Below are 23,577 nucleotides of genomic sequence, written 5' to 3' on the forward strand. Positions count from 1 at the left end.
GGAATTTTTTTTTCGTGGGGGGAATTTTTTGCGGGGGAGGGGATTTTCCTTGGGAGGATTTTTGCCGTGAAGAGGGGAGAAAAATTTCTGGGGAAAATATTAAATGTGGGGAGGAAAGCTGATTTCCTGGCATGATTTGAAAAACGTTCAGAAATTAAATGAGAAAAAAAATTCAGCTGAAAGTAAGGAGCAACATTAAAATTGAAAACGATCAGAAATAATTTCGTATAAGATGGGGGCTGCCCCTTCCTCAATCCTCGCTATTTACGCTAAGTTTGACTTTTTGTCACAAAATATTGAGTTTGAATGAGATGTATTTTTTAAAGAACTTTAAGATTTTCGCGTAAAGAGCGAGGGTTGAGGAAGGGGCAGCCCCTTTCACGTACGAAAAATTTCTTTTAGTTTTAAGTTTTAGTGTTGCTCCTTACCTTCTGTCGAATTTTTTTTTTTTTTTTTTTTTACTTAATCACCAGAATATTGATCGTATTAAAAAAATTTCCGATGAAATAACTGGCCAAAATCGATGATGTAAAATGGTGGAAGTGTTATCTTGAAATTAGTTTCAAATTCTAGGTTTAAAGAAAAGATTATGAAATAATTTGCCAATTTCTCCTGAGCCATCTAAGACTATTTTTATAATCTTTTATCTTGATTCCATAATCTTTTTCCTTTCTTCATTTGTTAACATGGTTTGTTTTGAATGAGTTTTGCCAAAAAAGTATGGTGCTAAACTGCTTCCCAAACCAGTAAGAATACAGTATCATCATATTTTTCATAGATGATCAAGCATGTTTTTGCTTAGTACTAAATTCTTTGAAATTTAGATTTGCTGCTGTTTCTGTCCTCTTTTAGTTTTTTTTTTATATTAAAAGCGAAAATTATTTATATGAAACAATAAGCTCTGCAATATATAGCTTAGTGCATCCTTGCTCTTACTTGTATGCTGTGTTAATGGCCAACTTATTTTAAACCTGTCCCATTTATAATGCTTGGTTGAATTACTGATATTTGATAACCCTTTACATTTTCCAGATACCTCATTACTGGAGTCAACATCTCCCGATTTAGAAGAGCAGATTTCAGAATATCCAGAGTGGGACTTTGATTGACTGCTCTATTTAATTGCTCGATTAGAGCTGTGATTTTTTTTTCTTTTTGTGTTTTTTTTAATGTTTTAATCAAAATATTTGTTGTGCTTTATTGTATTTCAAGTTTCCGTTTACTATTGCTCGACCAACTAAAAAAAGTAAGATTATGACTTGTTTTTTCTTCTTGTTCAAGGATTTGCCAAAACTAAGGTCATTAGGGGAGGGGGAGGGGTTTCGAGAATTTTGAGGGACTACTATTAATACATTCATAAATTCGGGTCTAATAGTTTATTTTAACTACTCTAAGTAAAACTCACATTGGTTTTAAACCTTTTTCGCAGCTGCAAAGAAGAACCAGTTTCCCTTTTTTCCATAACCACGTGGCTTCCTTGCACAGAACCCTTTTTATTTTTGAAATGTAGAAACTCATGATTTACAAAAAAAAACAAAAAACTGGTGGGTCTGAATTAAGATAATTAAACAATAATTATTGATTTTTTTGTTTTTTGCAGTAGATACCAGATAATATAGAACCACCAGGTATCTAAGTAGAACGATGGTGATAATGGTACTCAACGAATTGGAGAAGAGTAGACCTCAACCATGTACAGCGTTTGCCTCGTCATCTTTTTCATTGCTGATAATTTTTGGCTCGAAGAGATTCACATTTTATCAAACATTTTATATACAGGTTCGATGCAATCACCCGGGGATAAATACTAATTATTTCTTTAAGCTATGACCTATTTAAGTCGTTTTTGTGGCCAGAAATATCAGTATGCCATCATCGGCACGCGGCAGGCTTATATATATATATATATATATATATATATATATATATATATATATATATATATATATATATATATATATATATATATATACATATATATATATATATATATTTGTTGTTGATTTTCGTTGTCGCTTGTCCTCTAACTGCAGATAATTTGAACTTGCTCTTGATGTAATGGCTTCAGGTTAGGTTCGATACAACCACCGTGGGAAAAATACTAAAAAGGTATATAATTCTAAAAAAAACAGGTTTTAAATAAATACACAGCTGCTGCTTTAAAGGGAGAATATATATATACATATATATACATATATATATATATATATATATATATATATATATATATATATATATATATATATATATATATATATATATATATATATATATATATATATATATATATATATATATATATATATATATATATATATATATATATACATATATATATATATATATATATATATATATATATATATATATATATATATATATATATATATATGTATATATATATATATATATATATATACATATACATATATATATATATATATATATATATATATATATATATATATATATATATATATATATATATATATATATATATATATATATATATATATATATATATATATATATATATATATATATATATATATATTTTAAGTCACGAGGTGTCAAATAAACAATAACAATTCAGTCAAGAATGTCCGGCGTGAATTCAACTCCTACTTGCTGTTAAAGCATAAAAGAATCATCCATTTTTTAGGATTTTCTTCTGGAAGTAGATGTCACTCCTGCTGTTGTTTCTCTCCTAACCGCAGATTGCATTTGGGATTTGATGCATTCGTTGTGGTACTGGTTGTCAAATGTCTTCTATCCGCAGCTCTCGCTTGCGCTTCATTTTTGTTCATCATTACCTCAGGCTTTTTTCCAAGCTTTTATTTTAGCTGTTCTGATTCATTCAAAATCAGTTGTTCAAATGCCTATAGTTGTATGGCCATAGGCACTCCCACACGTACCTCATTTGCACATACCATAAACCTCACTAGATCCGGTGAATGACCTACATATTCCTGTCAGGACATTATTAACATATATTCGACCTTCACTGAATAAGAGTAATGACCAGTTATTATAATACTTAATATTCAGTAATTCCATGACGATTATATGAATAAATTTATATTTGGGTTGAATGAAACTGGTCTTATGCCACGCGTTTGGGTAAAGTAAACTGGACACATTTTATAATACGAATCGAATATTAATGAATCAAAAGTGACACATCTGCTACCACTTTTTTTTCTTATGACACGAGCTTGGATAAAGTAAACCGGCGAACTTATGTTCCCCAATGAGTCATTTGCTATGGCCTTTTTTAGAGGGAACTTGTGATCATCCGTGTCAATGTGTGTTGAATCAAATGTGTGGTTCAAAAAGTGTTGTACTCTGTTTTGCACAAAGCTCGATGAACATACGCTTCTTTGAATCAAATGTGTGGTTCAAAATGTTTTGTACTCTGTTTTACACAAAGCTCGATGAAGATACGCTTCTTCGAATTAAATATGAGGTTCAAAATGTTTTGTACTCTGTTTTGCACAAAGCTCGATGAAGATACGTTTCTTTTAATCAAATCGATGGTTCAAAATGTTTTGTACTCTGTTTTGCACAAAGCTCGATGAAAATACGTTTCTTTGAATCAAATGTATGGTTCAAAATGTTTTATACTCTGTCTTGCCCAAAGCTCAATGAAGATACGTTTTCTTTGAATTAAATTTTCTTTGAATATTCGGACAGAAGCTTTTGGAGTCAAGCAGGCGTCGAGGTTTGCTCCCTGAACCGGCACGAACAGGGTGTAATACAAGGCACCAGAACAAACTGGAGTCTTGTAAGCCTACGGCTACAAACCAATACAGATTGTCTTTTAGACAATATTTTGTGTCTCATTTTAATAAGTAAGTCACAATGAAGAGTAAATGTTTAAATTATGTTTTGTTTCTCATTTGATTCATGTTGTTTGACATAATAAATTCGTATCGTATCGGAAATGTGTGGTTCAAAAAGTTTTGCACAAAACTCAATGAAGATACGTTTCTTTGAATCAAATGTTTCATTCAAAATGTTATACATTCTGTTTTGCACAATGCTCGACGAAAAACCCTAGCGACCGGGTTGGGAACAAAAATTTCTGACAATATATCGGAATTAGTGCCACGGATCTCCTAGCGGCGGGATTGCGAACTAAAATTTCCGACAGTATATTGACACTATACTATACCACGAAGGGTAAATACTCCCAAACTCTAGAAAAGGTCAGCGCCCTAATACATAGTGGCAAAATCTGAGTTTGATCAATCCAAAAAAATAATAAAATAGAAAATACCCGCTTAGCTTTATTCTTTTTGGTCTATGCAAGGGGGCTATAAGATTTTATTGTTTAGAACATCTCGTAGAGAGGGTTGGAAAGTAAACAATTCTGTCTGTGAAAGAGGAAAATATTAGTGTTACTCTTAGAAACTGGCTGTCTTGTGGGAAGAGGTGGGGGGCCTAAAAGCAGGTTTAAGGATTGCCTCTCTGGATCACGTATGTTTATAAGACAAAGAGTGTGAGAAATATCTTAGTAGAGCTGTTTGTCGTATAAACCCATGGCTACAGCTCTAAAAAAATGATTGGACCTGTTCCATAGGATTTGCTAAAGGAACTACCTATCAAAAAGGAATCGCACCACGTTCTCTATAGGATTTGTGAAAGGAAAAAAGGAATGGCAGGTTCTGAATAGGATTTGCGATCGGAAGCTACCAAAAACTACTCACGTTACTTATTCAGTCCTAATTTTCTGAAAGGTTTAAACTCGGCAATAGCATAAATATCTTGTTACTCTTTAGTTCTAAGACACACTTTTGTTTTCAACTCAATGTGAATTATTGCTGTTTCTTCTTTATATATGATTTCGTTTTCGTTTATAAGTTACCTCGGATATTTGTTCAATGCCTTTTACTTTAGCAGTTTGGGTTCATGTATTATCTTATGATTCTTAAGACATCATAGATACCTAAGAACGCTTTTCCCTGCTTCTAACCACAGATCGCTGTTTAAAATTTTCGTTTGTAATTCATTGTGATTCTCGCTATCGTTTGTTCCATACCTTTTGCTTTAGCTGTTGAGATTCTCACTGTTGCTTGTTTTCTAATCACATATTTATCTATGACTCATTTTCATTAAGCTCATTATCTTTTCATAAGCCCTTTAACTTTTTTTCCATGCTCTTTCTTTAGCTGTTTGAATATGTCTTGTCACATATGATGATCTGGGCTGTTGGACAAAATTTCTTCTTGTTTTTCAAACGAAATATCGTTTCAACCATTGTCAGTTAAATCACGTTATTTTGTTTGTACTTTATTTAAGCTAATGAAGCTTAAATTAGAAGTAGCGCCTTTGTAAAATTACAACTTTGTTTTCTTAGTGTTTTGGTTACTGTTGGCCCGATCTCTACGTCTTTCGTTACTGGATCTGGTTTTACCAGCTTCTCCTTCAGACTTATATAATTACATCCTTTATCAACGTACTTAGAATTATCAATGTCCTTAGCTATTGCTATTGCTTCACTAACAGTTTTAAGATGAAGTTCAACAGCATTCGATGCAGTATCAGGTCCTTCGTTAAACTCCTATAGCCGTCTTTATAACTATTTCTGCGGTAGGAGGTCTTATAAAACGTTGAATGTCTTTATTTACTACTTTTTCTTTGATTGAACCTTTACCTTTTGCTTCGGCTCGTCTTTTGTCTTTATGAAAAAAAAACGCCGAATCTTTGTTGTTTTTTTTAATAGAGGCTGATGCAGTATCAATCGTTTCGTTAATGTCCTTACAAATTCCAGTGTCTTCATTCATAGTTATTTTATCGCTTAGAGCTCTTATAAAATGTTGAACGTCTTTATTTACTGCCTTTTCTTTGATTGGATCTTTAAATTTTGTCTCGGCTTCTCTTTTGTCATTATGAAATACGTATCGCCGAACATTTGGTTTTTAACAAAGGCTCGTAAGCATTGACGACGACCTCATCCATATCAAAATCCGAAATCCAATCATCATCGCTATGACTTAAAATTTTTGTTTTTTTAAACTTCTTCATTTTGGATTTTCAATACTTCCGACAATTTTTATATGCCCTTTGCTTTAGCTATTCTGTATGGTCTAGCCTCATAGTAAAATATGAACACGCCATTGTAATAAAAAAAGCTCTAAACCCTTAAAAATGGGGGAAGATCGAAACACAAAGTACACTCTTGGAACCGCGTTGGCAAGACACTCTATGAAGGAAACTTCAGTCCCTTAGTTTGAACAACAAGGAAATCCATTGGCTTGAAAAACAAGGAAATTGGCTGCAACCACGAAATTTGGCATTGAAAGCATTTTTTTTTCGTCTCTGGAGCTAGCCGGGCACTGGAATGTCAAAGAGAGATATTTTATGGCTCATTTTTAAGGAAATTGCCACATCTACTTGTTTTTGTGAATGAATAAAAACAATATTTAAAATAAAATCAATTTTTCTTTACTAAGAACCGCATTTTCGTGTACAGGGTTATGAATGACGTCATAACCGTAGGTTATAACCACAAATGACTTAAAAAGTGAAACCGATATTATGATGTTAGTTATAACGACGTTAGTACTTTCAGTATATGGTGACGTCATGCCATGCAGACAATAGTTCTAGGAGAGTCAATTAATCAATGAATTTAATAATACAAAAAAAAACTATTACAAATGTAAAGCGGTTGTTAATCCCAAGAAGCTTTGCTTGTAATGGGCCACACAAAACAAAAATTAAACACTTTTATAAAACATATACAATAAAAAAAACACTGGAATAAGACAATGACTAGTGTGGTAAAATTACCGTAAAATAAAAAATGGTGTTTTAGAGTTGTCCTGTAGCTACAAGACCCGTTAACTGTCTAGTTTATCCCTTTCGTTATCTTGCCCCTAGGGTAATACCTCAGCAATTGGACAATTCCTGATGTTGGACATCCATTTTGTATAATATATATATATATATATATATATATATATATATATATATATATATATATATATATATATATATATATATATATATATATATATACACATATATACATATATATATATATATATATATATATATATATATATATATATATATATATATATATATATATATATATATATATATATATATATATATATATATATATATATATATATATATATATATATATATATATATATATATATATATATATATATATATATATATATATATAATCAAATTTATCATTATTGGGAAGTAAAATTTTATTAGTAATTTTTTCTACATTTAAAACTAAGAAATGCTACCCTAACAGCCTTGCATATTGAAATAGCCGTATTCAGCCTCATTCCTCATATCATATACATGTCATTCTTCATTTATTTATAAAAGTACCGATTACAAGTAAAAAATGGTTTGTAAGATTTTGATGACTTTGATTAACTAAGCAGGATCATAAAAGCAGAACATTCAGTCACTTTCACAGTCATTAAGACTGTCCTTAGCAGAATTTGCTTGCACATCTAGCTCTTTTCCTTCAATCTTAGATTCTGATTCAGGTGACCGTACCTGTTCCAAACCCCCTGCTCCGAAACGGAAGTTTTGAATATGGTTTTGAGGATTATATATCAATTTCTACCTCCACCCTCCCATCGTCTCTTCCTTGAGCTAATTCCGTATTTATCTGAAAATTCTTTCAAAACAACTGCTGAAACGCAAGAGCCGTTAAACTTGAATAAGAATTTCGTTTAGACACTCTAGTAAGTAACAACTCATTCGGTAGCGACAGGTTGAGAATCAGGCTAAATTTTAGAAAAGGGCACTGGAACTTACGATTTCCAATTGACTGAGCCCCCTCCAAAGCTTATTTGACCACCCCTTCCACATGAAGTGCTTCTGGGAAAAAATAAACGAACAAAAATTATTGCGACAAGCTATTGACTTTCTCCTTTATTGAATAAAATAAATAAAATTAATACATTTAATCCTTATGGGTATTTACTATAGCTAAGCAATACGATAGCCCCAGACTTAAACAGGAGAGTAGAAATTTCAATTTCCCTTCTAATGAAAATCCGGAATTATCTATAGGAAAATAGGGGGAAATATTTCGCGGGGTGTATTTTTCAGCGAGGGGGGGGGGGGGGGGTAAACGCCGGATCCCTGGGAAAATACCGCATGAATACAAGATTTCTTTAAGATGTGAAATCTAAAATAAAATTGAGGATATTGGTTCTACTTTGGCTCTTCAATTGTTGAAAATCCAGATCATGTTGTTCTTTTTGATGAGGCAACTTTAATATTTGAAGCAAATTGCTTCCCACATTCTTTTAGGAAGGCAATTGAAATTTAAAAAAAATCCATAAATATAGACTGCTTTAAATAGAGATACTGGAGATATCCTATTAACCCAATTTACTATAACTTAAAATTAAAGGATTCAAATAACATTTTTGTCTAGTTTAAATTAAGATCATCTGACCGCACTTTTAATGAAAATTAGATCCGTATACAAGCTAAGTCACTAAGCAGAGAATTCTTACCCAGTCTAATTGGTGAATAGTCTTTCATTTATTATGGCGTAGTTTTATGGTTTGTTTGATTCAGTCTTTCTTCTGCTCAGTAAGAGTTACTTCAAAAGGCTAGTTTTCCTTCTTTTTTTTTGAGGACTGAAGACGGCTGGGCGAAAGTCCCTAACGAAATATCTGCCTCTATCATTTTTGCTTCTTTTTTGCAGGCTGGCTGACATTTTTCTCGGTTATTTGATATTGTTAGTTATTCTTGTTTGTCATATGTCAGTCCTGCTTGTAGTCCTATCTGTCTTTAAGAGCTCAAAGAACTAATGTAATTTTATTTTAGCTAATATTTCACCATTTTACAGTTGGAATTACCTGTACTATAAAACACTTTTTCGTTCTGATAAAAAGAGACTTATGTCAGACAGACAGCCTTTTAAACCGGGGAGCACAGCAATACACAAAACAAAATCATGTTCAATCCTTTTTCTTCCAGCCTCTTTGCGCTTTTGTGCTCTGAAATTTGCAAGGCGTTGTAAAATATGTAATATACCGGTAAAATACGTAAATTACGTAAAATAGGTAAAATACCAATTTTACGGGGGTCCGTAAAATTACGGTAAAATACGTTAAATACCCAATTTTACCAGTTGCAACACTAACAAGGACAGCATTCTCTAATGCTCAATGCTCTTAAGGAATAAATCAACCAAGGCCGTAACCAGGGGGAGGAGGTTAAGGGGTTTGAACACCCCCTCTCCTGAAATGTTTGTCTGACTCGTAAAAACGTAACAAAATGGATATAAACAAATTTTTGTGTTTTTCGATTTTTTTTGTGTACCCCCCTCCCTCGAAAAAATCTTTCAGTAACCCCCCCCCCCCCCCACCTCCGAAAAAAATCCTGGATACGGCCTTCACAGCAAAGGCTATGGAAAAGCATGGTATCAAATCCAGAGATACTGTATTAAACAACGAGCTATAGCCCATAGTAACCGAAGTGTCAAAATAAATCATTATATATATGATGATACAACACACACTTATCTTTCATAAAGATAATATAAAGCAAATATCTTTTGAAATGTTGCTTCCCTGGGGTTTGGTTCCATAGGGCCGTTTTTTAGCACTAAGATCTTACATCTAAGATCTTGCAACTTTCTGCAAAGATTATCGTTTTTTTAACTCATCTTTGTTCTTAGATCTTACAGCTCACTGATGTTAGCAAAAAATGCGAAGAACGCCACTGTTCTGCCATATAGAACAATGATGAGAGAACTTTGATGATATACTCATCATTGTTCTCAGACCGCTGATCAGAGCAGAATGATGAAATACGTTTGCATAAAAACGACAGAAGATGTAAGATCTTACTTCAAAGATTTCACTTTTAAGCGTTTTCTGACAAAAGATGTAAGATCTTAGCACATTGATGAGTGAAAAAACAGGCCTCAAATTGGACTGATTCCGCAGCCTGATTCCCCATGGTTTGTCTTTTACTCTCCCAATATAATAAAGAACGAACCCCATTTGTGACTGACATCATCATATAGTTTTACTATAGCATCATTCATGGACGTAACATACGATTATGATGTCATTCATCATTATATAGTGTACGAAGATCCAGTTTTTGTCAAAAAATGGATTTTAGTTTTAAAGTTATCTTTTGGAACGTGGATGGAGCAATTTACTTTCAAATGGGTCTTTGAAAAGCGTTCTATGATGTTCCATTGCCCTGCTAGCAGTGGAGGAACAAAAAGGTAAAAGAAGACACATCAGTGTTACTCAAGCAAAAAAGGGATTTTTCTTGTTGTTCAAGCAAGGGGACCATGAGTTTCCTGAATACGGTTTTTGGCTACGGTAATTTGCTGAATTGCAGCTACCGCTACAATCTAGTAACCTTTTTTTCTTCCTTGGTTAACTCTATGATTTCAAGTATGCCATTTTCAAATGCCACTACGCATGTTCCAACATGGAGGTTGCACTAAGCAACGAAATGAAATCTTAATGGAACAAAAATTATTATGAGTGCGGAATTCCGTCCCACTCAAAGCCCTTAGAAACTAGAGCGGCATTTACACTTTGCTGAATGCTAAATACGTTACACAAATCAAAAGTTCAACGAACTGCTAGAATACAAACAAACGAAATGCTAGACTAGTAATATTGGTACTTGTGTATTATACGGGCCCACAAAAGAAGTCAAGTTTGGTTAACCCTAATGAAATATAATAAAATAGGATGAATATATAATAGTTTAGACACAAATTTGGGCTGTATGTTTGCACATTAGGGGAGGTGGGGGGTAAAGCATAGCGTATATTAAATACATAACCTACCCTAATCTAGACACCTCCCCCCCCTAAACCCAAAAAAACAATAGTTTAAATATCGTAAACGCAATGAAAACGCTGTCGCTGCCTAAGTAAAGAACGATGTGGCCACAATGTGTTTTTTTTCTCCATACCCGGACACTTCGTATCGAAGGAGTTGTCGTAGAAACTTCGAAAAAGGCTCATTCGATTGGAAATTGGAGTGGCTAGTGCCCTTTATAATAGTCGAAAGTGATTGGTAGGCAACTAGCCCCCCCCCAACGCCCACCATTCCCCCAAACACATCCAATCAAAATTTGAAGATAGCCATTTTTTTCAGCGTAGTCCATTTCCAGATAGAAATATGTTTTTGAGGAGGACACTCCCCCACAACCCTCAGGGCAAGGGTTTTTAGTTAGGCCATGGGGGCATATAATGTCTTTATAGCAGCCGGTTTCGTAGAGACTTCAAAAAAGGCTCATTCGATTGGAAATTCAAAGGGCTAGTGCCCTTTTTAATAGTCGAAAGTGATCGGAGGTCAACTAGCCCCCCCCCCTCCCCCACACCGATCATTCCCCCAAACAGATCCAATCAAAATTTTGAGATAGCCATTTTGTTAAGTGTAGTTGATTTCCTGATAGAAAATATGTTTTTGAGGAGGACACTCCCCCACAAACCTCCTTTAACAGTCCTAGAGTCATAGGACTCTAGTCATAGAGCTAGTGCCCTTTTTAATAGTCCACAGTGATTGGAGGAGAACTAGCCCCTCCCCCCGCGCCCATTATTCCCCCAAACACAGCCAATCAAAATTTTGAGATAGCCATTTTATTCAGCGTAGTTGATTTCCATATAGAAAATATGTTTTTGAGGAGGACACTCCCCCACAACCCTCAGGGCAAGGGTTTTGAGTTGTGCCCTGGGGGTATATAAGGTTTTTATAGAAGGCGTTGTCTTAGAAACTTCAAAAAAGGCTCATTCGATGGGAAATTCAAAGGTCTAGTGCCCTTTTTAATAGTAGAAAGTGATTGGAGGGCAACTAGGCCCCCCACACGCCCATCTTTCCCCCAAACACATCCAATCAAAATTTTGAGATAGCCATTTTTTTCAGCGTAGTTGATTTCCAGCTAGAAATATATTTTTGAGGAGGACACTCTCCCACAACCCTCAGGGCAAGGGTTTTAAGTTATGTCCTGGGGGCATATACGGTCTTTATAGAAAGCGTTGTCGTAGAAACTTCATAAAAGGCTCATTTGATTGAAAATTCGAAGAGCTAGTACCCGTTTTAATAGTCGTAAGTGATTGAAGGGCAACTGGCCCCCCCCCTCACGCCCCTCAGTTTCCCAACTACATCAATCAAAATCTTGGGATAGCCATTTTGTTAAGCGTAGTTGATTTTCAGATAGAAAATATATTTTTGAGGAGGACACTCCCCCACGACCCTCAGGGCAAGGGTTTTAAGTTATGCCCTGGGGGTATATAAGGTTTTTATAGAAGGCGTTGTCGTAGAAACTTCAAAAAAGGCTCATTCGATTGGAAATTCAAAGAGATAGTGCCATTTTTAATATTCGAAAGTTATTGGTGGGCAACTCGCCCCCCCCCCCGCGCCCATTATTCCCCCAAACACATCCAATCCAAATTTTGGGATAGCTATTGTGTTAAGCTTAGTTGATTTCCAGATAGAAAATATGTTTTTGAGGAGGACACTCCCCCACAACCCTCAGGGTAAGGGTTTTAAGTTATGCCCTGGGGGATATAAGCTTTTTATTGAAATCTTTGTAGTAGAAACTTGAAAAAGGGCTCATTCGATTTGAAATTCAAAGGGCTAGTACAATTTTTAATTGTCGAAAGTGATAGGAGGGCAACTAGCCCCCCCACGCCCATCATTCCCCCAAAAACATTCAATAAAAATTTTGAGATAGCCATTTTGTTCAGCGTAGTTGATTTCCAGATAGAAAATATTTTGAGGAGCATACTCCCCCATAGCCCTCAGGGCAAGGATTTTAAGTTATGCCCTTGGGGCATATAAGTTTTTTATAGAAGGCGTTGTCGTAGAAACTTCAAAAAAATCTCATTCAATTGGAGATTCAAAGGGCTAGTGTCGTTTTTAATAGTCAAAAGTGACTGGAGGGCAACTAGCCCCCCCCCCCCCCGCCCCACAATCTCCCAAAAACATACCATAAAAATTTTTAGATAGCCAATTTGTTCAGCGTAGTTGATTTCCAGATAGAAAAAATGTTTTTGAGGAGGACACTCCCCCTCAACCCTCAGCGTAAGGGTTATAAATTATGACCTGGGGGGATATAAGGTTTTTATTGAAATCTTTTTCGTAGAAACTTGAAAAAGGGCTCATTCGATTTGAAATTCAAAGGGCTAGTACCATTTTTAATAGTCGAAAGTGATTGGTGGGCAACTAATCCCGCTTCCACTCCCACTCTCCCACGCCCCCCCTCCCCTTTGCCCATTATGTTTAAAAACTAAATTTTGCCATAAGGTTAGAACAAAATGCACTGTGATAATGCTAATTACCAATAAGGCATCTCAGCAGTATCCCAAGAACGACTGAGGGTATTATGTTCAAACTTTTGGGGCTACTTTTGCTCTTAAAATTGAACAAACAAAAACAGCGTAAGTGTATCCATGCTATCAAAGAAAGTATACCGATTTTTTTTGCGAATGGTATCAAGTTTTACATTTCAGGTCAACTAGAGGAGGTATAAAACTAAATTAAACACTACTATTTGTGTCCAGATTTTTAAAAGGGTGTATGTTGTTAAAAATTGCTGAAAAATTTTCTCCAGCATACAAATAGAAGGCCAAACTATAAAGATTATTTGATTTTGTTGTTGCTCATTTTTTTTTAATGTTATTTACTTACTTTGAAAGTTGTTCTTTACTTACTTTGAGTTCTTTATTTTTCTTTGAAAAACTTATTTTGTGGAAAAAGGTTTTTTAAATCAATTTTCAGGAAAGCGTAAGGACACTAGCTTTTAGCGAAATTAAATAAAAAAAACAAGTTTTATTAACTGAAAGTAAGGAACGACGTTAAAACTTAAAACGAACAGAAATTATTCCGTATATGAAGGGGGCTGTCCCCCTCCTCAACGCCTTGCTCTTTACGCTAAAGTTTTTTTATTGTTTAAAAAAATAGAGTTGTGAGAAAGTCAAACTTTAGCGTAAAGAGCGAGGCGTTGAGGAGGGGACAGCCCCTTCATATACGGAATAATTTCTGTTCGTTTTAAGTTTTAACGTCGTTCCTTACTTTCAGTTAAAAAACTTGTTTTTTTTATTTAATTTTTGAACGTTTTTGAATTAATGCAGGTTTTGATTTTGGCTCACCGTACATGAATAATTAAAACAAAATTTGCATATTATATTTGGTTAAATGGCTTTTTCGAAACTTGTCTAATTTTATTTACGAACGTTTTTATTAGTAATAAATATACGTAACTTAGAATTAACTTACGTAACGAACTTCTATATTCATAAATTTTTAACACGTATATTAGGGGGTTCGCCCCCTAGTCAATACCCTGCTCTTTAAACTATAGTTCGAATTTTTTTTCCAGTTCTTTAAAAATGACCTCTTAATCACAATCAGTTGATCAGTTGAAAAACTTGTTCTTTTTTATTTAATTCCTGATCTTTTTCTTTAATAATGCTGGGAAATCCGGCGCCCCCTTCATAGCAATGTCCCTTCCCCCATGAAAACTTCCTTCATGGAAAGATCCTTCCATATAGCCCCCCACCCTCTCCTTCCCCGACCTACCAGAAAAAATCTCCTCTGAAAAAGTCTGTATATTTCCCAATAACCAATACTATATGTTAACATTGAGTAAAGTTCATAACTTTCAGCCCTCCCCTGGGGACTTGGGGGGATCAAGTCATCCTAAACGACATTTTTATCATATTTTCGACCATGCTGAACAAAATGGCTATCTCAAAATTTTGATCGGGTGACTTTGGGAAAAAAATGAGCGTGGGAGGGGGCCTAGTTGCCCTCCATTTTTTTTGGTCACTTAAAAAGGGCACTATAACTTTTAATTTCCGTTCCAATGAGCCCTACCACGATATTCTTGTACCACTGGTTCTATACGATAACCCCTGGGTAAAAAAAAAAAACCACAAAAAAAAACAAACAAACAAACAAACAAATAAACACGCAAACGGGATATTTATTATGGCACAAAATGGAAAAATCCACATTTTTTTATATAGGAGCTTGAAACCTCTACAGTAGGGTTCTCTGATGCGCTGAATCTGATGGTGTGACTTTTATTAAGGTTCTATAACTTTTAGGGGGTCTTTCCCCCTTTTTTCGAAAATAAGCCAAATTTTCTCAGGCACGTAACTTTTGATGGGTAAGATTAAACTTAATGAAACTTATATATTTGAAATCAGGTTTAAAATCTGATTCTTTTGATGTATCTATTGGTATCAAAATCCCGTTTTTTAGAGTTTCGGTTACCATTGAGCCGGGTCGCTCCTTACTTACAGTTCGTTACCACGAACTGTTTGATTTGAAGAGACTGCAAAACCACTCATGTCTGGTTTCTGTTCATTTTGGGCTAATTTAATTGGCGTAAATTTTGAATCTTAATGCATGCATTTCTATTTAGGATTGATCCTAGAGATTTTGATTACAGAGAACGACAGCCAGATAGAAAATATTTTGAAAAAATACAAATGAATGTGCATTTTCAGTTTAATATACATATACTGATATTTAGTATTCAAAATATTAATATTATTTGATTTATTAAAGTTATAAAATTAGAAACATTTATATTCTTTTCAGTAAAATCCAAATTTTGTTCTGGCCCTGGGAAGACATAGGGGTTTTGCGCCCAACTTATGTTAATTTCTGCTCGTTTTGAGTTTGACTCAGTTATTTATTGTAATTTCTGTTCGTTTTGGGTTTCATTTATTTATCGATGCTGATTTGTGGTAGTTTCACGCTTGGTAGATTATTTGATTTTATTGTTGCTTATTTTTTTTTAATGTTATTTACTTACTTTGAAAGTTGTTCTTTACTTACTTTGAGTTCTTTATTTTTCTTTGAAAAACTTATTTTGTGGAAAAAGGTTTTTTAATTAATTTTCAGGAAAGCGCAAGGACACTAGCTTTTAGCGAAATTTGAAGAGACTGCAAAACCACTCATATCTGGTTTCTGTTCATTTTGGGCTAATTTAATTGGCGTAAATTTTGAACCTTAATGCATGCATTTCTATTTAGGATTGATCCTAGAGATTTTGATTACAGAGAACGACAGCCCCCCTCAGTGTCCATTTTAAATGACTGTCCCAGAGATGACTCTAAATCTTAAAAAGAAAATGAAAAACCGAGAATATAGACATGATATTTGACTCAGGAGTTGCTTGGACTTCATGTTAGTCAGCAGGGGCTACTACAAAATTTATAGATGATCTTCGAATCGTGGCAGTATTCCTGATGTTGACATGTTTGTTATTGCTAACAGTAAAAAAAGAAAAGAACAGCCACTCCTTGAATTAAAAATACAGAAGTATCAGTATGGGCGTGTGTGTTTTAGTCAATATTATATAAAGATACATTAAGGGAACAATTCACTCCCAATAAGTGAGTTATTATCTCTGTGTCTTCTAGTTAATCAGATCAAACAGTAAGTACATTTAAAATGTGAATGTCGTTTGCTAAAGTCCAGAAATGTTTCTTATACCCATAAACCATTTTAGATAACTTTCGTTGTTGAACATACAGTTTTAAAGTAAAGTAAGAGACAATCTCAGATAGCAAGCTCTCAGCCATGGTGGCAGCGGCAGCTGCAGCATAGTAAAGAGCGAACAACAGCCCATAGTAAACAAAAGTTCAAAAGCGTGCTTTGAAAAAAAAAACTGCCTCGTGAAAAAAATTTGACATGTGACACTGATTCAGGAATAGTAACTGTTATTGTGGTTCGTCTTAAAAGTAAAAGTATATTGCGAACAGAAATGTATGGTGATTTCGAAAAACGCCTGAAACCCGTCCAAAATTATGTCAGATCAAAATGAAAAGTGTACCATTTGGAATCAGCATGGTCGAAAACCGTACATAGGGAAATTAAAGTCCCCCTCCTTGAAAAACAAGGAAAATCACTTTTTTTGCATCGGTAACACTGATCTGTCTCCCTTTTTTTCTGTTTTTTTTTTCTCCAGCACTAGCGGGTTACCAGAACATCATAGAGAGATGCTTAATGGCTCATTCAAAAGCCATTTATAATATCTATGCGCTTTTTATGAATTCCACCATCTGAGAGTGCCATATGGCACTAAAATGGCACTTTTTGTGCCATTTCCCAAGGGGTGACACTAGCGGGCTGCCTGAACATCTTAGACAGATTTTCTGTAGCTCGTATAAAAGTTATTGCTTGTATCTTCGTTATTCCTATAAAGTCCACCATCTGCAAGTTCCAAAATAGCACTTTTGGTGGAATGTATCAAGTGAAAAAGCTGGGGCTATTGGGTTAGCAGAACTTATAAGAGTTATGTTTAAAGGCTTATTTGAAGCTATTGCTCCTATCTACGTGCTATTTATTTTTTTTTATCAATTATACCATTCGTAATAGTTTTATAGCATTGAAAACAACACTTTTAGTGCCACTTCTTAATTGGAAAAGCTCTGAAGTACAAAACAGGTACTATTGTAATAGTTTTGTTCCAGAACCCTTACCTGGAGGCTTACAAGAACCCCTCTCGTACACTCCCCCTCCCAGACCCCTTAGCAAATTTCATGAATCTTCCGCTCATCAGTAAACTACTGAAACTTTAGCAAGCTACCACACCACCGTAGATAGACGTTTGATGGCTCAATTAAAAGCTATTGCTTATATTTAATAGGTATTTACAAATTCTACCATCTATTAGATTAGTAGACTAAGAAGTACCATTTCTATGGAAGCTATAGGAAAACAGGTTTTTCTAGCGGTCCTATTCTACAGGGCATTACACCTTTGCCTGCGTCCCTGTACCAAACAGGTTTTTCTAGTAGTTACAGGTCATCACACTCTTTGCCAAGAGGAACGACGCAGTTTCAAAGTTCACTATCTTTTTGGTGATAAGCCCAAAAAACCAGCACGTCTTGTTTCATTGTTATGCAATTATTTTTGTAATGAAAAGGGTAATTACTTCTTTAGTTTACGAGATTTGCGAATTTTTTGCGAAAAGATATTTGCGTAGACGCTTACAAGGGACATTGCTAGAAAGTATTCAATAGCTTAATTGAAAAGTAACGATAGAATAACATTGTGACTTGACCTAGCTTTACCTCGCCGATGTGGTCTGTATAATACGTAAGTAACGTTTGAAAAATATTGTCAATTTAAAAAGAAAGGGTTGAAAAGTGTTCTGCGGGGGGTGGGTTGCAGAGAGGGGTGAGGTGCACGAGGGTTCAGTTAAAGAGGATACAGGTGCACGGAGGGTTTCGTTTATACACGGGTTCAGTTACAAGGAGGGGTCAGGTGCATGGGGCGTACCCCTTTTTTTTTCGTAAATCGGGCCCCCTGTTTTCAAAATCCCTTTTTCTTCTGAGGCTTGGAGCATTTGGTGACTAGATATACCGGGTTTCAGTTATACAGGGGTTCGGTTACATGGGATTGGTGGTTGTTATAATACACAAGTTCTATTTGAACAGTGTTGTGAGATCCCCTACCACACCCCCAAAGGACTCCGATTCCCCCACCCCGTGTATTAGCGAAGTTACTCTGTGCTCGTTATAATACACAAGCTTTAGTTTACGAGATTTGGGGACTTGAGTTGCACGAGAGTTCAGTTACATACGGATTCACTTACACGGAGGTTTAGTTAAATCTTCGTCTGAAAAATAGGAGTTCACACTTAAAAAAGTTCCATTAAGAGCTATTTTTATGGAAATGCTTCATTTTTGAACCAAAACTATGCTTTTCTGACTGAAGATACACATTTGAATCAGAAAAGGTGAAAATGTACACATCTAAAACAGAAAAGTGTGTTTTGACTATATTTTCTATAATTTAGTCTGAAAAATAGGACTTCACACTTAAAAAGTTCTATTAAGAGCTTTTTTTATGGAAATGGTTCATTTTTGAACCGAAACTATGCTTTTATGACTGAAGATATACATTATAATCAGAGAAATTGTTTAAAAATATGCTAAAAGATGATCCCCGTGAAGCTATTGTAGTTTTCTATAAAAAATAAATGATTTTCAAAATCAAAGAAAATGGCCCCCCATCTTTAGCAAATATAGCCTTAGCTAGTTAAAAATGCGCATAAATTCTTGATTTTCAATCTAACTTAACTTGTAGGACTAGGACTTCATTCAAACAAGTAAATCGGCTTTATTTAAAATATATTAATTGCACAAAAAAGACTATTATTTTTCATTGTTTTTCCTTCCATGTGCTAAGGCTTCCATCTCGCTTTCAGTTAGTTTTTTTCTAAGTATACGATAGTAACGATTATGCCATCTCCATACTTAATAGTAGCCATCATGATTTATATAATAATCATCATCCAATTTAGGCTCCCGATCTAAAAAAAAAACAAAAACAATTCAAAATAGAACTAGATCTTAACTAACAATTGTTAGTGGTAGTGTTACAATTTTTACCATGTAGAACTACAGAATGATTTAAAACTGTATTAAAAGTTCAGAAACACAACTATACTATTTGCTAACAAACAGGGGTTCAGTTACATGGGGTCGATGGTCGTTATAATACAAAAGTTCTATTTGAATAGTGTTGTGAGATCCCCTACCACACCCCCAAAGGACTCCGACTTTTTTTTTTTCCGCTTTTATTTCAGCCAATTGTGTTTAACAAAAAAAATAATGGAATTATTTACTGATCTTCAGTTGTTGTGATTTTAAAAGTTCTGCTTTTGTTTCAGTCAATCGTGTATCTTCCCCAAAAATACTTTTCGGACAATCAACTTCAGACTAACAAGAATTTTTTTTTTTAACTGAAGTGGAAAATTTTGATATTATTTTGGGAAAATATAATTGATCAATAACTTATTTCATTTTAATTAAGAAAATTAATAATCAAAGTTGAAATTTTATTATTCAAGGAAAATATTTGGAACAGAACTTTTAAATTTTTTCATCTCTTTGAGAAAAATCTGAATTGAAGTGGAAAATTTTATATTATTTTAGGAAAATAGAATTGATCAATAACTTATTTCATTTTCATTGAGAAAATTCAGAATCGAAGTTGAACTTTTTTAGTCTTCGCGATTCTTGTACTAACCATGAGTTTTGTAACAGCAAGCGAGCAAGCTATTAATTGGTTTTTAGAGTTTTTCGGTTACTATTGAGCCGTGTCGATCCTTACTTACAGTTCGTTACCACGAACACAATAAATTGTTTCAGCCAATCGTGTATCTCCCCCGAAAAAATACTTTTCAGACAATCAACTTCAGACTAACTTTTTTTTTTTAACTGAAGTTGAAAATTTTGATATTATTTTGGGAAAAATAGAATTGATCAATAACTTATTTCATTTTCATTAAGAAAATTCAGAATCAAAGTTGAACTTTTCTTCTTCCAGGAAAATATTTGGAACAGAACTTTTAAATTTTTTCATCTCTTTGAGAAAAATTTGAGTTTAAACTATTGAAGTTTCTATAAATTTAAATTAAAAAAGCTGCTCACCAAGTTTAGCGAAATAAAAACGTCTATTTGCAGCATTCCCCTTCATCTTCCAAATTGTAAGAAGGAACTGAACGTATATCATCCCATTCTTAAGGTATTTTATACCTTATATTTTGGAAATTAAGTCTCTCTTATCAGATTCAAACGCTTAATACCCACAAGCATATGCGGGTCAAATTTCATCTTAAAGTGCCAACGTATCTGATAGAATAATTTAAGTCTTATGATCAATTTCATAAAACCTATAATTTTCACCTTTTTCTCCATTAAGCATCAATTACTTCAAGAAATTAATTCCACATTTTTGCAGATAGGAGCTTGAAACTTCCGAAGTAGTGTTATTGGTTTTTTAGAGTTTTTCGGTTACTATCGAGCCGTGTCAATCCTTACTTACAGTTCGTTACCACGAACACAATAAATTGTTTCAGCCAAACGTGTATCTCCCCCGAAAAAATACTTTTCAGACAATCAACTTCAGACTAACTTTTTTTTTTTTTGAAGGGGGAGGGAGGGATTTTTCCGTGGAGATGGAGGTCAGATTTACTGGCATTATTTAGAAAACGATAATACAATAAATTAAAAAAGTTTTTTCAACTGAAAGTAAGGAGCAAAATTAAAACTTAGAACGAAGAGAATTATTACGTATACGAAGGGGACCCCCCCCTCCAGGGACCACAGGGACCATTTCTATAATTTAGTCTGAAAAATAGGACTTCACACTTAAAAAGTTCTATTAAGAGCTTTTTTTTTTCCGCTTTTTATTTCAGTCAATTGTGTTTTTGATATTATTTTGGGAGAATAGAATTGATCAATAACTTATTTCATTTTCATTAAGAAAATTCAGAATCAAAGTTGAACTTTTCTTCTTCCAGGAAAATATTTGGAACAGAACTTTAAATTTTTTCATCTCTTTGAGAAAAATCTGAACTATTGAGCCGTGTCGATCCTTACTTACAGTTCGTTACCACGAACACAATAAATTGTTCCAGCCAATCGTGTATCTCCCCCGAAAAAATACTTTTGAGACAATCAACTTCAGACTAACTTTTTTTTTGAAGGGGGGAGGGAGGGATTTTTCCGTGGAGATGGAGGCCAGATTTACTGGCATTATTTCATCTTAAAGTGCCAACGTATCTGATAGAATAATTTAAGTCTTATGATCAATTTCATAAAACCTATAATTTTCACCTTTTTCTCCATTAAGCATCAATTACTTCAAGAAATTAATTCCACATTTTTGCAGATAGGAGCTTGAAACTTCCGAAGTAGGGTTATTGGTTTTTAGAGTTTCGGTAACTATTGACTCGTGTCACTCCTTACTTACAGTTCGTTAGCACAAACACAAAAAATGTTATCACTCTTAAAATTTAAATCTTGAAAAATCCAAAAAACCTGTGCATAAAACCTATAATTTTCACCTTTTTTTTTCTCCATTAAGCATCAATTACTTCAAGAAATTAATTCCACATTTTTGCAGATAGGAGCTTGAAACTTCCGAAGTAGGGTTATTGGTTTTAGAGTTTTTCGGTTACTATTGAGCCGTGTCAATCCTTACTTACAGTTCGTTACCACGAACACAATAAATTGTTTCAGCCAATCGTGTATCTCCCCGAAAAAATACTTTTCAGACAATCAACTTCAGACTAACTTTTTTTTTTTGAAGGGGGAGGGAGGGATTTTTCCGTGGAGATGGAGGCCAGATTTACTGGCATTATTTAGAAAACGATAATACAATAAATTAAAAAAGTTTTTTCAACTGAAAGTAAGGAGCAAAATTAAAACTTAGAACGAAGAGAATTATTACGTATACGAAGGGGATCCCCCCCCTCCAGGGACCAATTGTGTTTTTGATATTATTTTGGGAAAATAGAATTGATCAATAACTTATTTCATTTTCATTAAGAAAATTCAGAATCAAAGTTGAACTTTTCTTCTTCCAGGAAAATATTTGGAACAGAACTTTAAATTTTTTCATCTCTTTTAGAAAAATCTGAACTATTGAGCCGTGTCGATCCTTACTTACAGTTCGTTACCACGAACACAATAAATTGTTTCAGCCAATCGTGTATCTCCCCCCGAAAAAATACTTTTCAGACAATCAACTTCAGACTAACTTTTTTTTTTTGAAGGGGGGAGGGAGGGATTTTTCCGTGGAGATGGAGGCCAGATTTACTGGCATTATTTCATCTTAAAGTGCCAACGTATCTGATAGAATAATTTAAGTCTTATGATCAATTTCATAAAACCTATAATTTTCACCTTTTTCTCCATTAAGCATCAATTACTTCAAGAAATTAATTCCACATTTTTGCAGATAGGAGCTTGAAACTTCCGAAGTAGGGTTATTGGTTTTTAGAGTTTCTGTAAATATTTAGTCGGGTCACTAATTACTTAAAGATCTTTATAACAAAAAAAAAATATTTTATATATAATAACAATTAACTAGGGAACACTCCACATCACCTTATCATAAAAACTATTATTTTCAACTTTTTTCTCCATTAAGCATCAATTACTTCACGAAATTAATTACACATTTTTGCAGATAGGAGCATGAAACTTCCGAAGTAGTGTTATTGGTTTTTAGAGTTTTTTCGGTTACTATTGAGCCGTGTCTATCCTTACTTACAGTTCGTTACCACGAACACAATAAATTGTTTCAGCCAATCGTGTATCTCCCCCGAAAAAATACTTTTCAGACAATCAACTTCAGACTAACTTTTTTTTTTGAAGGGGGAGGAGGGATTTTTCCGTGGAGATGGAGGTCAGATTTACTGGCATTATTTAGAAAACGATAATACAATAAATTAAAAAAAGTTTTTTCAACTGAAAGTAAGGAGCAAAATTAAAACTTAGAACGAAGAGAATTATTACGTATACGAAGGGGATCCCCCCCCCTCCCCCCTCCAGGGCCCCCCGGGGCCGGTTGTATAATTTAGTCTGTAAAATAGGACTTCACACTTAAAAAGTTCTATTAAGAGCTTTTTTCCGCTTTTATTTCAGCCAATTGTGTTTTTGATATTATTTTGGGAAAATAGAATTGATCAATAACTTATTTCATTTTCATTAAGAAAATTCAGAATCAAAGTTGAACTTTTCTTCTTCCAGGAAAATATTTGGAACAGAACTTTAAATTT

The 23,577-nt window shown here is 34.0% G+C and overlaps 1 protein-coding gene across 5 annotated transcripts in view; it reads left to right on the forward strand.

Annotated features, from left to right (window-relative positions):
• LOC148948610 (STE20-related kinase adapter protein alpha-like) overlaps positions 1-1,765 on the forward strand; it is a 48,470-nt gene extending 46,705 nt beyond the window's left edge. For 2 of the 5 annotated variants that reach the window (XM_089094008.1, XM_089094009.1), the window contains exon 8: positions 1,033-1,243. In XM_089094008.1, coding sequence (XP_088950134.1) covers positions 1,033-1,109 — 77 coding nt within the window. In that variant the 3' untranslated portion in view covers positions 1,110-1,243. Of the gene's footprint in view, positions 1-1,032; positions 1,246-1,600 lie in introns of those variants that run through there. The other 3 variants (XM_089094010.1, XM_089094011.1, XM_089094013.1) reach the window with 3 other exon arrangements.
• Positions 1,766-23,577: the final 21,812 nt, after the last annotated feature.

This window comes from Artemia sp. Qi Xiang Cuo, chromosome 9 (assembly GCF_049724085.1).
Source record: "Artemia sp. Qi Xiang Cuo chromosome 9, ASM4972408v1, whole genome shotgun sequence".
NCBI lineage: Eukaryota > Metazoa > Arthropoda > Branchiopoda > Anostraca > Artemiidae > Artemia > Artemia sp. Qi Xiang Cuo.